The 16,004-nt window shown below is 42.4% G+C and overlaps 1 protein-coding gene across 4 annotated transcripts in view; it reads left to right on the top strand.

The window, feature by feature from the left end:
- SORT1 (sortilin 1) overlaps positions 1-16,004 on the top strand; it is a 62,470-nt gene that overhangs the window by 13,636 nt on the left and 32,830 nt on the right. For all 4 annotated transcript variants that reach the window (XM_054712295.1, XM_054712294.1, XM_054712296.1 and 1 more), the window contains exons 2-3: positions 6,583-6,642; positions 8,446-8,519. In XM_054712295.1, coding sequence (XP_054568270.1) covers positions 6,583-6,642; positions 8,446-8,519 — 134 coding nt within the window. The remainder of the gene's footprint in view (positions 1-6,582; positions 6,643-8,445; positions 8,520-16,004) is intronic.

Raw genomic sequence — 16,004 nt, 5'->3', positions numbered from 1 at the left:
GCCTACTGGGGGTAGTCAATGGCTGTCCGTGTCATCTGGGACACTAGAAATCACTGTTCAACAGGTGATGAAAAAGACTCTGAACAGCGTGTCAGCGAATAATGATGTTGGGATGTGTGCCCTCAATTAAATCAAGACCACTGGTGTTGGTGTGGCTCGGGGGAGTAGGGGCTCTCTGACCCAGTCTCTAACTGCCCGTTACATCTGTTAGCCAGTGTAACAGAAGAATAAACTGACACGGTCAATGAGTACTTCTTTTTAAAATATATATATATTTCTTTATTGATTTCGGAAAGGAAGGGAGAGGGAGAGAGAGATAGAAACATCAATATGAGAGAGAATCATTGAGTGGCTCCCTCCTGCACACACCCTACTGGGGATCGAGCCCACAACCCGGATGTGCCCCGATGGGAATCAAACCTGGGACCCTTCAGTCCGCAGGCCGATGCTCTATCCACTGAACCAAACCGGCTAGAACATCAATGAGTACTTCTTATACCAGCCTTTCATATATCCTTTTTTAAAAATAAAAATAAAAATAAATTATATAGTTTTATTTTTATTATTTTTTAAATCCTCACCCAAGGGTATTTTTTCCATTGGTTTCTAGAGAGTGTATACAGGAGGGAGGAGGATTTTTGTTACTTAACTTTTTACATTTAAATCTCTGTTCTGTGTAGAATCTCTTTGGGAGTGGGGATAAGAAGGGAATTAGGAATCTATCTTTATATATTTTTTCCAAATAGCTAGTTTTTCCCAGCTGTTTGACCACTAACTTGCACTGTTAGCTTTATCATACACCAGTGATTTTCAACTGGTGTGCTGAGGTGCAGCAAGAATTTTTAAAATATTCAATACCTGACTATTTAGTCAGGGGCACTGCCCTCTTTTCCAAAAGAAAAAGAAAAAAAAAGTCAACAGCCAACACAGCAATAGCCACCTGGTGTGAATGAATCAAAATTACACTTTTTTTTTTTTTTTTGTCAGATTGGCAAAAAATATACATTTTTCTTGGTGTGCTGCAGAATTTTGGTAATTCGTTTATGTGTGCCATGAGATGGAAAGGGTTGGAAGTCGTCGTCATGCACTAAAGAAACCTCACCCAGTCCTGGACTTTGGCTTGTCTCTTCCTGTGCCAGTAACTGCAGCTAGGGGATTAATCAATCTCTCTAGATGTGAGCAAGTTTCCTGATAGATCAGGTGACATTTTACATAGCTAGTCTTCAACTTCCTTGTTTCTGAGCTTCCTTCCCTAGGATGTGATTAAGTAATCTAAATTATGTATTTACCATGTGGCCCCTCTGAGTACTGGATTTTGGCTTGTTAGTCACACAAATAGCATATTTACATGTGTGTGTGTGTGTTGTGATTTTTTAAATTTTGACCTTCTAGAATATACATTTGGCTGACTGCTTAGCAATATGTAGTGGTCAGATCATGTTCTCTTTATGCTAAATAATCTGTCCCTTTTGCAACACAGCTATTGTTCCCCGGGGGGCGGGGGACAAACAGACATGTTGCAAACCTCCCCCACCTTCTCCATTCGAATTGTCATGTATACAGACAGCTAACACATAACATCATTTTGTAACAGTGCTTGAGGCAGACATCCACTCTGCCTTCTGTGGGCTGGACTTGACTCCTGAATGTTTTTATATGTTCAGTATTTTAGCATATTTTATATGTTCTGGATTTTAATAGTATAGGATATTCATTGCTTATATTGTGTTGGAGATTTGGGGTTTTCTCTTCCTGGAGAGATTAATCTGCCTTTCACTTCTCTGGAGCCATAAGCTTTGTCCTCTGTTCATATTTCTTTTATTCCTCTTTCTTTGCCCTGATTAGAACAATTGAACCATAACTTATTGGGTGATTATGTTCAACTGTATCTACCACTGGAAACCAGGCCTGTTTGAGTCAGTGATCCTGTGGCCTCGTCTCAGCTTTCTTGGGTATTTCAAACACAAGTACTTTTTTCCTCACACACATTTTTCTCTATTTTTATTTCTCTATTTTTATTCCCCTTTGGTTCCCCCCTTGTTTATCCTGATTTGAAATTCTTATTTAACAAGTACTTAATAGCATCTACTGTATACTCAGCACTTTACTAGTTGGCAATATTAATATAGTTTATTTGTTACTCTTTGAGAATTTTCAAAATCCTTACATATGTTTATGCTTCCTGCACCACTGCCTTCGGCCTGCCATCTTGCTCTTGCTTCTGTATGCTCCGACCTCTGTGATCCCTGCTGAAACCTCGGTGTGCAGGCAGACCGTTCTTCTTCTTCTTCTTCTTCTTCTTCTTCTTCTTCTTCTTCTTCTTCTTCTTCTTCTTCTTTAAATAATTCTTTTTTAAAAAAAATATATTTTATTGATTTTTTACAGAGAGGAAGGGAAAGGGATAGAGAGTTAGAAACATCGATGAGAGAGAAACATCGACCAGCTGCCTCCTGCACACCCCCCACAGGGGATGTGCCCGCAACCAAGGTACATGCCCTTGACCGAAATCGAACCCGGGACCCTTTAGTTCGCAGACCGACGCTCTATCCACTGAGCCAAACCGGTTTCGGCCGTTATTCTTTTTACTCATCTATGTAGTCCACTCTCAACCAGTGCCTCTCAGTGCTTTGATGGGTCCGGGGCATCTTCACCAATTTCTGACTGTGGGTATGGAGTTGGTGGTAACTACAGTTGATGGTGGCTATCGCCTCCATGTCCTCCCCAGACCACCAGCTCATTTCTTCAACTGAGGGGCCATCTGGGCTCTCCCCTTCCCGGCACTGTGTCCTGGACACTCTCCAGACGGTGACCTAGGGCAGAGGTAGGCCCTTGTTTTGTTTTTTGTCTGCCAGGGATTATTGTACTTTGTTGCCTCGAAGTCCAGTGTCTTGAAAACGATGGTTTCATATAGTTTGTGTTTCAGTTGTTTCCGGTGGGAAGGTTAATCTGATCCCTGCTGGTCTCTCTTGGCCAGAAGCAGAAGTCTTCTCAGAATAGAACTTTTCATATTTAGACTCGTTTCTGTCGTGGGGAAATTAAGTGGGTCTGGCTTTATCTTTTCATCCTCCTCCTTTTCAGAGCTTCACAAGTAATTCTTAAAGAAAATGAATTTAATATTTATTGAATGCCTTTTATGTGCTACCTTATATATTCTTGCTAAAATGAATAGGCTTAGTCCCTGTACCGGATGTTCTTCTTCAGGTCTAGTGAGGGAGGCAGATAATGTTCTTACTGCTATAATTAAAAGTAATACGTATTTTGAAATATCTATGATGCCACCACAATGTAGAGTGACATGTATAGTATGTTAAATATGATAAATGATGTCACATTAGAATTGATGGCCTTGTGCTGACACTTGTGGATTCTGTCCCCTAACCATGACCAGGACTGGTCACCCTTTCCTGGACACCCGTAACCCTCCCATGGACGGGGTAGAATTGTATCTGTGCTCTTGGTCACCCGACTCTCCTGGATTTGTCTCCTGTCCACATGACCTTTTCTCTCTACCTGAGTTTTGGTCTGTTGTTAAATCTGATTCCTTTTTTTTTAAATTTTACTTTCACCATAAGAATGTTAAAGACTGAAATATAAAAAATTAGCTGCATTTGCTATAGATGGATGAGCTTTTTCAATGAGTTTATTTATTTTCAAAAGTGAAATGTATCTGGCTATTGGGAAGGGAAGGGAGAAAGGGTTAAGAGTAGCAGAAGACCACAATCATAGTTAACTAGAGGCCCAGTGCATGAAATGCATGCACTGGAGTAGGGGGGGGAGAGGGTACCTCAGCCCAGCTTGTGCCCTCTCACAGTCTGGGAGCCTCGCCATCAATCACTCCATCCCCCTTCCTTCCCCCCACCCCTCCCGCAAAGGGAGGCTCTGCCCACCTGTCACAGCGCCACCGCCAGGTAGCCTGGGCCTCTCTCTGCAGGGTGATCATGGGGCGATGGCCCGGCCCCTGACCAATCACATTGCACCCGCCTTGGCTGGCCTGGTGCCAGTGGGTGTCATAGTGTGGTCATCTGGAAGGTCGTCTGGATGGTTGTTCTGCGGACTTTAGGTTGATTTGCGTATTACTCTTTTATTATTATAGATAAATCTGGCCTACTTTTCCAAAGGTACTCTTCGGATGATGAATGAGGTCAGCTGCCCTTTGAGTTGTTTAGGAGAAGTTGCAGGTTGCTAGTGACATCTAAGAATCTTCCCCCTCTGTGATTGGACAGCAGGAGACAGGAGTAATAAGGTGAGAGATGCCAGGCCCTGATTGGCTCAAGACAAGCCATGTTGTTGCCTGAGCAAGACAGCAGGACTCCAGTGGTGGATTTGTCTTTTCTCCTGGTCAGCTGCTGTGACCAGAGCCTTCTTTGGAGAGAGAGCCTCTGTTTAGGTGACAGCCCGTGTGGTCTGTCTGGTGCTTGTGGTAGCTCTGGATCTTTCTACTTCTCCTCAAGGAGCTCATTGATGTGATTTCAGACCCTATCCTCACTCAAAAGAATATGCCATCTTGCTCTGTGCAGACTATCTTGCAAGACACAGTGCTGTGTCCGTTTTTACGCTGCTGGTTCCAGATGTCTCTAGCAGCCCTGCTTTTCCGCAGATGCTGGGCCAGTGTGTGAGCATGAATAGCCTTTCTGTCCTGCAGAGGCTGTGAGAGGCTCTGCCTGAGCATTTGAGTGTTAACCAGCATTCACTGAGCAAGCCCTCTGTGCGGCACTGATTGTGCCACTTGCAGAGACTGTACAAGAGATTCTGCTGACCTCAAATGTACTTACAGTCCGGAGGGGAATAGCAGAGGTGAATTCAGAGGCCCGTTCAGGAAGACCACCAAAGAAAATTAGAAGATAAGCAAAACAGTGTTTTGAGTTCTGTTTCTTCAGACGTCTCTGTTGAGATTGGCAGCTTGAGTGACCCAGAGGCTGCCATCCCACCATCTACAGACGTGCTATTTTGAGATGGAGCTTGTGGTTTGGGAAGGCTGTAGAACCATTTTCAACAAATGCTTATTGAGTGTGCAAAGTACCATGGTAGGCACAGGGAACACCGAAGAGTACAAAGTGATATCCTCTCTTCTAAGGAACCGCTCCTTAATGTTTGGAAAGGCAGGGCATGTGTAAGGTTTTAAAAATCTTAAGATACGTGTCTTCGTAAGAGGAAAGCAGAACTGTCCACACAGTAGAAATATATACTAAACTGTTAACCCCTCTGGGGAGGGGGCTTGGGTGGTGGGCACGTGGCAGACGAAGAGGAAGGATCTTCACTTTTTCTGTATGCATTTCTGAATGGTTGGACATTTTTACCAAGTGCCAGTGTGGCCTTTTTGGAACTATTTCTTTATTAGCTAAAAACAACAATAGAGACTAGAAGATTATAAACATAGTGTCTGCCTTGAATATCTCTGTGTGATAGGATTATAAAAGATTTATATTCATTATACCTCCCTATTGTCTATACTTTCTGTAACGGATATATATTATTTTATAAATAGAGAAAGAAAGTATTTGAAAATCAAAATGCAAAAGCACCTACAATGATTAATAACTGTGTTTTAGCCCTGGTTGGTGTGGCTCAGTGGTTGGAGTGTTGGCTGAGCACCAAAGGGTCTCGGGTTCAATTCTCAGTCAAGGGCATGTATCTGGGTTGCAGGTTCAGTCCCCGGCCCTGGTCAGGGTACATGCAGAAGGCAACCAATTAATATGTCTCTTTCACATTGATGTTTCTCCCTCTTTCTCTCTCTTCCTCTTTCTCTCTCCCCGCCCCCCTTTCCCTCCCTTCCTTCTACTCTCTCTAAAAATCAATGGAAAAATATCCTCGGGTGAGGATTAACAAAAAATATATAACTGCATTTTAATATGTTTAGCATATTTTGGATACACTATACCAGCTTTCCTTTTCTTTTGTCTCCTCACTCTCACCACAACTCTATTAAGGTTGTTTTATTATTATTATTATTACTATTATTATTATTATTTACTATTATTATCTACTATTATTACATAATCTACTACTCTCTACTATTATCATTATCTACTAATATCTACTATTATTATTACTATTATCATTATCAAGTACTATTTTAAATGTGAAAGAAGGGCATTTGCTCTCGCTTCTGTCCCTTGTCATTTTGAGAGAGCCTAGGAGCAAAAGGAATCTAGTTATTAACCATGCACCTGTACTGTGAAGGCTGCTGAGAAAAATTTGTTATGCTGATTGGTTACAGTTATAGCTGTCAGTGTGGGCTGTGATCCCTTGTTTTAAAGCATCCTAAGAATACTTTCTACGTATTTATATTTAGTTCTGTTGGAGAAAGCAATGAGATTACCCCATCTCCCCATCTGGTGCAGTGAAGAAAACTCATCTGCTTGGCTTACTTTGTATGAGAAAGAATTAAAATCTCCAAGTTATTTGTAATTTAAGTTAAGTAGTTAAATCCTGTCCTGCAAATTTTGTTCTGGGAATCCAAGTCCCCTTATAATTATGAATTTAATTACTTCGAAAGTAATAGTGTTCTGAATTATTTAAGGGAGTCAAAGACTGAAGGAAAGATGTCATTTGTAAATTAATTTCTCTTTTCCCCCCTTACAGCATGTATTTGATGATCTCAGTGGCTCAGTATCCTTGTCTTGGGTTGGAGATAGCACTGGGGTAAGTAATATTTTGAGGCTCTGAATTCAACTCAGCAAGAAGAAGATGTAGATTTGGGGAGTTTAAGCACTAAATGTTGTTACTTTCTGAAACTGTCTCCAACCTCAGACCCAGAAATACATGTTTCCAGGACGAATCCTCAGGAAACTGTGGTTGGTTTGGCTTTGCTTTAGAACGGGAAACATCCTGTAACCACCTCTTCCATAATGGGAAGATAGACACCTTTTGAGTCCTTGGTGGCTGCTTGGCATCAAGATGAGCAAGAAGAGAGGGAAGCGTGTGCTGTGTGCTGAGAAGTGAGCTTCACAACACTGGGAAGACCAGTGTGGAGACTGAAACCTGCACATCGCACGTCTTGGCATTTTTCCTCCAAAATGCATTTCCCCACAGTTAGTGTTGAAGGACTGTGGCGCCCGTGGGCTCATGGCTGTTTAGTTCCATCTGTGTCCCTTTCCCGACAACAAAGGAGGTGCTGCCAGGATTGGGGAGCGGAAGGAGCGTCAGTCAGCTCCTCATTCTCCAATGTGTAGCCCGTCTCCCAGTAGGAGGGGGCACTTTGGATGCATCGGCCCCAGGTCTTGAATCGGGGCTTGGTGTTAGCTGCTCTGTTATTATCCTGCCTGAACAAGGGCAGGGCCGCAGATCATACCCTCTGGTATTCCATGAATGTCTGCATCATAGCATTGAGGCACACGATGGCCATGTCAGGAATCCAAAGAAATATAATATTGGAGCCAAAGAGCAAGTTACAAATTTATTATCTTAATTAATTTTTAAATTTCTGGTAGAATGTCTTTAAGCATGTCTCAGTTTCTTCTAAAATTTGAGTTGTGCTCTAATTTCCATGATTTATACATTTATTTAAGATAGTTGGTATCGCAAGATTTCTTGTTACATGGCCATTTGAGACTCCCTCTTATACTAATCTATCAGAATTTGTCCTCATGCATATTTTTATCTAGAAAAATATTTAAGAAATTAATTTCATGGAGAACTGAGAGCAGGGAGGAGAAAAGAAGGGATATATGTGACACAGTGACCTTTGAGCACCCATAGTGCTCTAGCTTCCTGTACACAGAAAGGGAACTGATTCTTGCCTGAGAATATCTTATAATAATACTAGAGGCCTGGTGCACGCAATTTGTGCATGGAGGGGGGGGCAGGTCCTCAGTCCGGACTGTGAGAGGGCACAGGCCAGGAGCCCTCGGGGATGTCCGACTGATGGCTTAGGCCCGCTCCCTATGGAGAGCGGGCCTAAGCTGTTAGGCCCGCTCCCTATGGAGAGCAGGCCTAAGCTGTTAGGCCCGCTCCCTATGGAGAGCGCTACCATGGAGGCTGAAGAGGTCACTGCGCTCGCCAGCCGTGAGCCCAGCTTCTGGCTGAGCGGTGCTCCCCCTGTGGGAGCACACTGACCACCAGGGGGCAGCTCCTGCATTGAGCATCTGCCCCCTGGTGGTCAGTGCGCGTTATAGTGACCAGTTGTTCTGGTTGTTCCACCGTAAAGTTCGCTGGACTTTTATTATATAGATGGATACAAAATAGTTAAATCCTTCCTTTATTGTAACGGGTAGTTGATTAGCTCTGCCTCACTGTTTCAAGTGTAGGTGATGGGACCATCTCAACCAAGAGTTGAGACCTTGAATCACTGCAAGCCTTAGTAACTTCTTGGTTTTCTGACTACAGTATAGGCTACTGCAAAGCAGGGCTCTTAGCAATCTTTCAGATGTTGATTTAATCACATCACAGGTAAGCAGGTGATTGGACTATCTTTCTTTTTAACTGTGTGCTTTTGTCTCTCTCCAGATCATTCTAGTCTTGACTACCTTCCATGTACCACTGGTAATTATGACTTTTGGACAGTCCAAGCTGTATCGAAGGTGAGATGCATATGGTTTGGGGCACTGACTGAATACACTGTGAATGTAAGTTCCCCACTTTTCTAGGCATGATGGAGTCTAACAGTTGATTTAAAAGATCTTTCAGCCATCTTAAGTTTTCAACAAACTGTCACACTCAACACACTTAATATTTACTTAACCTGAAGAAGTATGAAAAGGGATCTAGTTCCAAGAAGATTAGGTTGACCTGACTAAATGGGAAAGCAGTAAAGGCAGATGGAGAGTGTATATGGGGTGTGTGTTTTATTAATTTAAATGGATATTTATTTTTGGGAAGGTAGCATGGAGTTCCAACAATCTTTGTACTTATTATAAGCACAAAATGACTTTTATATCCCTGAAGTAACAATCCTCACTATACCTTCCAAGTAAATATATTTATGTAACACTTTGTACCTTCCAAGTAAATATATTTATCTAATCCTCTGAGCCCCGATTTATTTAGATTGTTTCTAGATCAGAAGGAGGTTCTCCGGTCAGAACTACCGAAGTGCCTTATAGTGTTCCCACTGGTAACAGTGGTGGCAGTGTATGTTCTGGAACCATACTGTGACAATTACCAAGTTTTACATGTGTTCTCAAAGGTACAGCTTGGTTAAATAGCAGGCTCCTTTCCTTAACTGTAAGATGCAAAACCAGCTAACTCTCAGAAATTGCTGATAATCTTCTCAATCATTTGTACCCGTCTCATTTTCCCCCAAGGGACCCCCCAAAAATATGGCATCCTAGCAGATGACATAGAAACTATTCTCAGGGCCAAGGGATCTCCCAGCAGCCATCGTACTTTCTCAGGGGCCCAGACACAAGTGAGCCCATGTTGAATTTCTGAGGTGGCCCCTTCTCCAGTAGGTGTAATCTTGATTGCGGATTCTGAGCCTGGAGCCAGTGTTCTCTGCCCTTCAACACAATGATGTTGACTTAAAAAGAAGCTAAGAAGGAATTGCCATTTGGAGTCGCTATAAGCTCCACAAAGCCAAGGTTCTTGACTAACTTGGGGTTCTCAGCAACTAGCCACATGACTGCTACATAGTAGTAGGCAGGCAGTCCATGCTAATTGAATGAATGAATGCCTTGGGTTCTCTATAGTTTTTAGACTGATAATTTTTTATAAGGATTGGCAATATATTATAGAATCATAGTGCTAGAAAGGGCTATAATTTATAGGTGATTTTGTTTATTCAATTAGACTAGTAATTGAACTATTTCAGACAGATGAAAAGTATCCTGTTTGGGGAAGGAAAAAATGCATAAAAAGTTGTAACTTCGTAACTCTTTCCAGTGTTTAAGAAACCTAATTGTCATAAAATTTTCCCTTATGATAGTTTTTCTTGACAAATTATCTTTCATAATAAAAGCAGTGTATTATAGCCTGGCCGGTGTTGCTCAGTGGTTGAGCACTGACCTATGAACCAAGAGGTCACTGGTTTGATTCCCGGTCAGGGCACATGCCCCGGTTGTGGGCTTGATCCTTTAACGTTATATCATATAGCTACATAGTTTTGGGAAGCAACATGGTACAGTGTAAAGTTGCCAGGTTTTGGTGACAAATAGCCCTGGGATTGAATCTCAGCACTATCATTTGCAAGCAGAATGAGCTTGAGCAAGTTATTTAGCCTCCCGGAGTCTTTTTGTCATCTGTAAAAGAAAGGTGATAACAGTGGCCACCTTAGAGCTGTTGTGACTTACGCTTTGCCGTGCTTGGGCTGGAGTAAGAACTTGTGGGGGTTAGTTGTTGCCATGCCAGCAGCCAGCGAGGGCACATAGCCAGACTGTACTGATATTGCTGTGCCAGTTGTTAAAATGAATTCAAAGCCTTCTGTGCCAGTTGGTAAAAAATGATTGTCTTCCCCTAGATGCCTCCATGGCTTCTAGAGATGCATGCACACCCCTGCCAACATGCAAGTGTCATGCATGACCCATATCCACTCTGATTGATGCTCATACAATGATATTTTTCATATTCCCTCTGCTAGTTACCCATCATTTTTGTTAGATTGACGGAATTTACTAAGTCATTATTCTCTTGGACACTTAGGTTGCAACTAATTTTTCACTATTACTAATGCTGCTGTGATAAATATGACACATATATGTGCCAGAGGATGCTAATTTCCATTTCATTTTTTTAAAAATATATTTTATTGATTTTTTACAGAGAGGAAGAGAGAGGGATAGAGAGTTAGAAACATCGATGAGAGAGAAACATCGATCAGCTGCCTCTTGCACACCCCCTACTGGGGATGTGCCCGCAACCAAGGTACATGCCCTTGACCGGAATCGAACCTGGGACCCTTGAGTCCGCAGGCCGATGCTCTATCCACTGAGCCAAACCGGTTTCGGCCATTTCATTTTTTAGTAGCAAATGAAAATCTCTTTTCTTATTGACCCCTAGATGTTTTTGTTTTTTAATCCTCACCCGAGGATTTCCATTGGTCTTTAGAGAGAGAGAGAGTAGAAGAGAGCAAGGAAAGAGGGAGAGAGAGAAAAACATCGATGTGAGAGAGACACGTGAGGGCTGACACTCTAACCACTGAGCTAAACCAGCCAGGGCAACCCCTAGATGTTTTGAAGGCTATTTACTAAGCTCCTCAACTTCCCCAGGTTGAACTATCTCTTGTAGTTGTTGCTTTAGCCACTTTAATGCTTGTCTTCTGAATTGTCTGTGTTGCTGTTTAAGTGGGTGACCAGCACTGGGTCTGACAGGTTCCCAGTCAGACCCACAGGGAGCGCAATGTATTTTCATGACTTTTTTCCGTCCTTTTGCTTTTCAGTATTGTGCTTACTTTAAGACTGCCCCAAACAAAAACCAAATGGTTTAAATACCATCTGACTCAGCCCTTTTCATCCTAAATCTGTCTGGCCTGTGAGAAACCCCTAGCACACACTCGACGGAGAGCAGTCCTCTTTGTGTCTGGTAGAGTATCGTCTTCACAGGGAGGTGCTTTTTCTGCATGGCACGCAGCAGTTTGGTTGTTTGTTTCTCCCGAGGTCGTTTTGAATATGAATTCTTTCCTCCCTGCTGTGAAGGGAAAAGTCTTCCAGAGGTTAGGTGGAAACTGTAAATATGCCAGTCTCCATCTGGCCTGGCCTGGCCTGATGTGACTCATTTCATTGAACACGCCAGCCAAGAGGCACATGTTCCTTCAGACACAGGAAAGGCAGGGAGCAGTTTGATCAGAATGTTTATACTGAGGTTGCCCAAGTGAGAAATAAAGTAAAAGCCTGTTGAATCCACTCTGAAAACTCTGGTTTCTCACAGCTTTAATGATTAGACTGTTTATTGGATTATCTCCCTCCACTAAATCGCATGCGGTCAAAGGTTTATTTGAGATTCAAATAAAGGCAGCTGGTCACATGCCACCTGCTCTGAGCTGTGCTGCACGGAAGCTCCAGAGAATAGCAGGAAGCTGTCTCTGTTACTCATGCCGAGTTCATAGACCTTGACCTTTTGGGTGTGAAAAAAAATTATTGAAAGGTTTGGGAAATAATAACTAAAGTTCCTAGGCATTCATGATGAGGTTAAAACGAATAGTATGTTAATGTCTTCAATTTAAAGGACTTATGTTTGAATTATCTAAATTTTGATTCTCTGTTAAGGAATATTAATAGATTGTAAAGTGCATTTGCCTCTCACTTTGCAGATACTAATCTAAAAAGGAAATAGGCCACCTAGTTAGGATGATAATTTGGTTTAAGGCAATAGAAGATGTTTTGTACCTTTTTGTTCTATGGCCCCTTGAGTGTAACTTTTCACTGTGAGATCAACTTGGTGAAGCACATGTACGCATTATTCGACACCAGAACCCTGTACCTAATTTCTAAAACTACTGGGCCATTTTATTTGTGATTTTTATTTCCTATTGAGAGTTGTTCAAATTTTGGAAATTAATAAGAGGATCTCTAAAAGATTTCACATTGAATTTTATTCCATAGTTGATGTAAGTTTTTCAGGTTACTGAGAATTTTTTTTAGAAAGGATACCTTAAAGGCATACAACCGATATTGAAGGAAAGTATAGTAAATCAGCTCCTCCAGGGCATCTTGTATGACAGCTTTTTCAGTGATGTGCTGGTTCAGTTTTCACTGCTTAGACAGCTGGGGCGAAGAGAGAGACTGAAGTATAATTGAGAATTCAGTTTACCTATCGATTGAAAATCTGCCAGTCTTGCCTGTCACTGATTTTAGTTCTATGTCCTTTGGCACATTTTAATAAGCTCATTCTCCCTAACTGATCTTTTAGCTGGAAATCTCAATGCAGTCAATTCTTACTCTTTACAATAGTTATGCTCTCCATAGTCCCCATGAATACTGGTTAGTGAATCATTGTTCCTAGAGGAAAATTCTGGGGTAGGTTCTTATAAACCTCTGATCACAACATTAACTTTCATCAATTGACCAGCACATCACTTTGTTTTTATTGTTGTTTTATTTTGAAATATATTTCTTTATTGATTTCATAGAGGAAGGGAGAAGGAGATAGAAACATCAATGATGAGAGAGAATCATTGATTGGCTGCCTCCTGCACGCCCCCCACTGGGGATTGAGCCTGCAACCCAGGCATGTGCCCTTGGCCAGAATCGAACCTGGGACCCTTCAGTCCGCAGGCTGATGCTCTATCCACTGAGCCAAGCCAGCTAGGGCACATCACTTTGTTTTATATGTGTTTCATATCCTCCTATATAATAAAAAGGAAATATGCAAATTAACCCTCATGCCTTCACAAGATGGCTGCCTATGATTAGGCTGGCAGGGGGGTAAGTGAGGGACAACCAAACGACTGAACAAGCAGGCTGCGTGGGGTGACCAGGCCGGCAGGGGGGTTAGAGAGGGACAACCAAACGACTGAACAGCAGACTACGTGGGGTGACCAGGCCGACAGGGGGGCTGTGAGGGGCAACCAGGTTGGCATGCAGAGGCAGTGAGGGGTGATCAAGCCGGTGTGGGGTGGGGGGCAGTTAAGGGCAACCAGGCAGGTGAGTAATTAGGAGCCAGCGGTCCAGGATTATGAGAGAGATGTCCGACTGCTGGTTCAGGCCCAATCCTCGGGATCGGGCCTAAACCAGCAGTCGGACATCCCCTGAGAGGTCCCGTATTGGAGAGGGTGCAGGCTGGACTGAGGGGACACCCCCCATGCACGAATTTCATGCACCGAGCCTCTAGTTACTATATATATTGTTTGTGGGTTTTTAAAAAAAATATTTTTATTGATTTCAGAGAGGAAGGGGAGGGAGAGAGAGATAGAAACATCCTTCCTATATAATAAAAGGCTAATATGCAAATTGTCCCCTTGACTGGGAGTTCGACCAGGAGGTGGGGCTAGCCAGCCAACCACCAGCAGCCACTCCCCCTGCCCCACTCCCCCGATCTGGGGTGGGGCCGGCAGGACCCCACCCGTGCACGAATTCGTGAACCAAGTCTCTAGTCAGTGATAAGAGAGAATAATTGATTGGTTGCCTCCTGCACACCCCCTCCTGGGGATCGAGCCCACAACCCGGGCATGTGCCCTGACAGGGAATCGCACCGGTGACCTCTTGGTTCTGGGTCGATGCTCAATTGCTGAGCCATACCAGCCTGCCTAGTATACATTGCTGATTCATTAACATTGAGCTCACAACCAACTCATGTCTGAAAAAAGCTTATCTAACTAGCATATTTTCTCTGAAAGGACATCAAAGCCTTCTTGTGTCAGGGGCTCTGGACAGCACTTCAACACTATGCTTAGGGGCCATTTTAAACAGCAAAATCATCCATTAAAAACACAAAAATGCAAAATGTGAGGTACTAAATAGACCATGATGAAGACACTTATTTACAGTGTAAGAGCTGAAATAAGAAGGCAGCTCGTCCCCTTGTTGGACCTCAGCTGGGAACGTGTGCACTGGGTGACCCTGTGTATGTCTGCAAATCACTGTGGAAGGGCCACGGATATTGATGTGGGTTACAAAGAAATCTTAGTGAAGAGGCCTATTCACAAATACAGAATCTGAGAATAAGAGAATCAACTGTATACACTTTCCCAATTAGTGAAAACTACAAAATTATAATTATTTTCTTTAGAGTTTTTTGTCATGCCTGTTGTTTTTATATTGCAATTTATAGTGACTTAATCATGGCAAAAATGAACTAAAGGAATGGAGAAATGGTTAGGCTTGAAAGCTGACCAAATAAGGCTATCTGGGTTGGTTTGATTGTTGAGAAAAGTAATATGTAAGATTCTCTGAGATACTGTAGGACTCTCTTACTGTTACTTCTCATTAAATGTCTGCAGGCCAAATGCTTAATGTCACAAGTTCCTATACATGAAAAGTGCAGAAACAATGGTGTAATTCTGGGCTCTGGATGTTTGGGTTGAGTGTCAACATGTGAGTCTTCTGGAAAAACCCCATTTCCAGTGCTTCATCTCATTAAGAATGTTGACTGCATCTTACCAGAAGTCCATGTGATGATTATTTTTTTCATTTATTTTAATGATTTCTAGGTTTTTCTTGTCCTTTGGGGGTATTAGGTTCTATTCCAAAAATATTGATATTCTGCCACGATTTTCTTGAGTTTTAGACAGGTGCATACACTTATTCATGTTTATACCACAGATAGATACAAAAGTGATCCTTTATTTTGGTAAGCAGAAAGAGCAGAGATTAGGGTTGATATATAGAATTATTATTAAAAAGACTGGTTTCTAAAGGAGATGGTTTCATAGGGTTTTGTTAACTTTTCATCTGACTGCTGCTCATTGCTTTGTTAATTATCATCTGGAATTTGAAAAGTAGATTTATTTTTTAAGGTGTTTCATTGATTTCCTCTTCATGATATATGTTGTATGCTGATAGAAAAAAACCTACTTTTAAATAAAGGGTTTTTCTAAAATACAGGAGTGGGCAAAAGTAGTACAGTTGTTCAAATGGAAAATAATACAGTAATTAATAAATAATAATACAAGAATAAACTTGGTGTTTCCCATACTCAACTGTAGACCTACTTTTGCCCAGCCCTGTGTATCCCTGAGCCCAGTGTGGCCTCAACAGAACCTCACTTCCATGCCAGCAGATTGATCCATCGTGCTCCATTTGTTTAACTGGCTACAGTACCGAAGTGTTGTAGCTGATGACTTTTTGCTTTGTTCATGTTGCTTTCTTTCTCTGAAGGGCAGGGATGTGCTTGTTGTGCCAAGTTCTTAAAAAGCCAGCAGACTTGCCAACAGGTTTGTGGAGGTTCCCTGGGGGATACGGGGCAGGAGAGGAGAATTGTAAGCCGGCGATAATCGAGCTGTTGCCAGCCCCTCTGAAGGTTGTCTGAGCTGCTGCTGACATTTACACTGCAGAGCAGGAATTGTTCATACATCTCTGGCCTGCTGTCAGGAAGATAGGAACTCCTCTTGTACTTCAAAGCCAAGAGAAGGCGGGGAGGAGATGGAGGAATCTGATGGATACGTGGTGCCTGGTCCCTCTTTTATTTATCTAGGA

Source organism: Eptesicus fuscus, chromosome 22 (genome assembly GCF_027574615.1).
Source record: "Eptesicus fuscus isolate TK198812 chromosome 22, DD_ASM_mEF_20220401, whole genome shotgun sequence".
Lineage (NCBI taxonomy): Eukaryota > Metazoa > Chordata > Mammalia > Chiroptera > Vespertilionidae > Eptesicus > Eptesicus fuscus.
The sequence above is the reverse complement of the archived record's forward strand: the minus strand, read 5'-3'. Positions and strand labels throughout refer to the sequence as shown.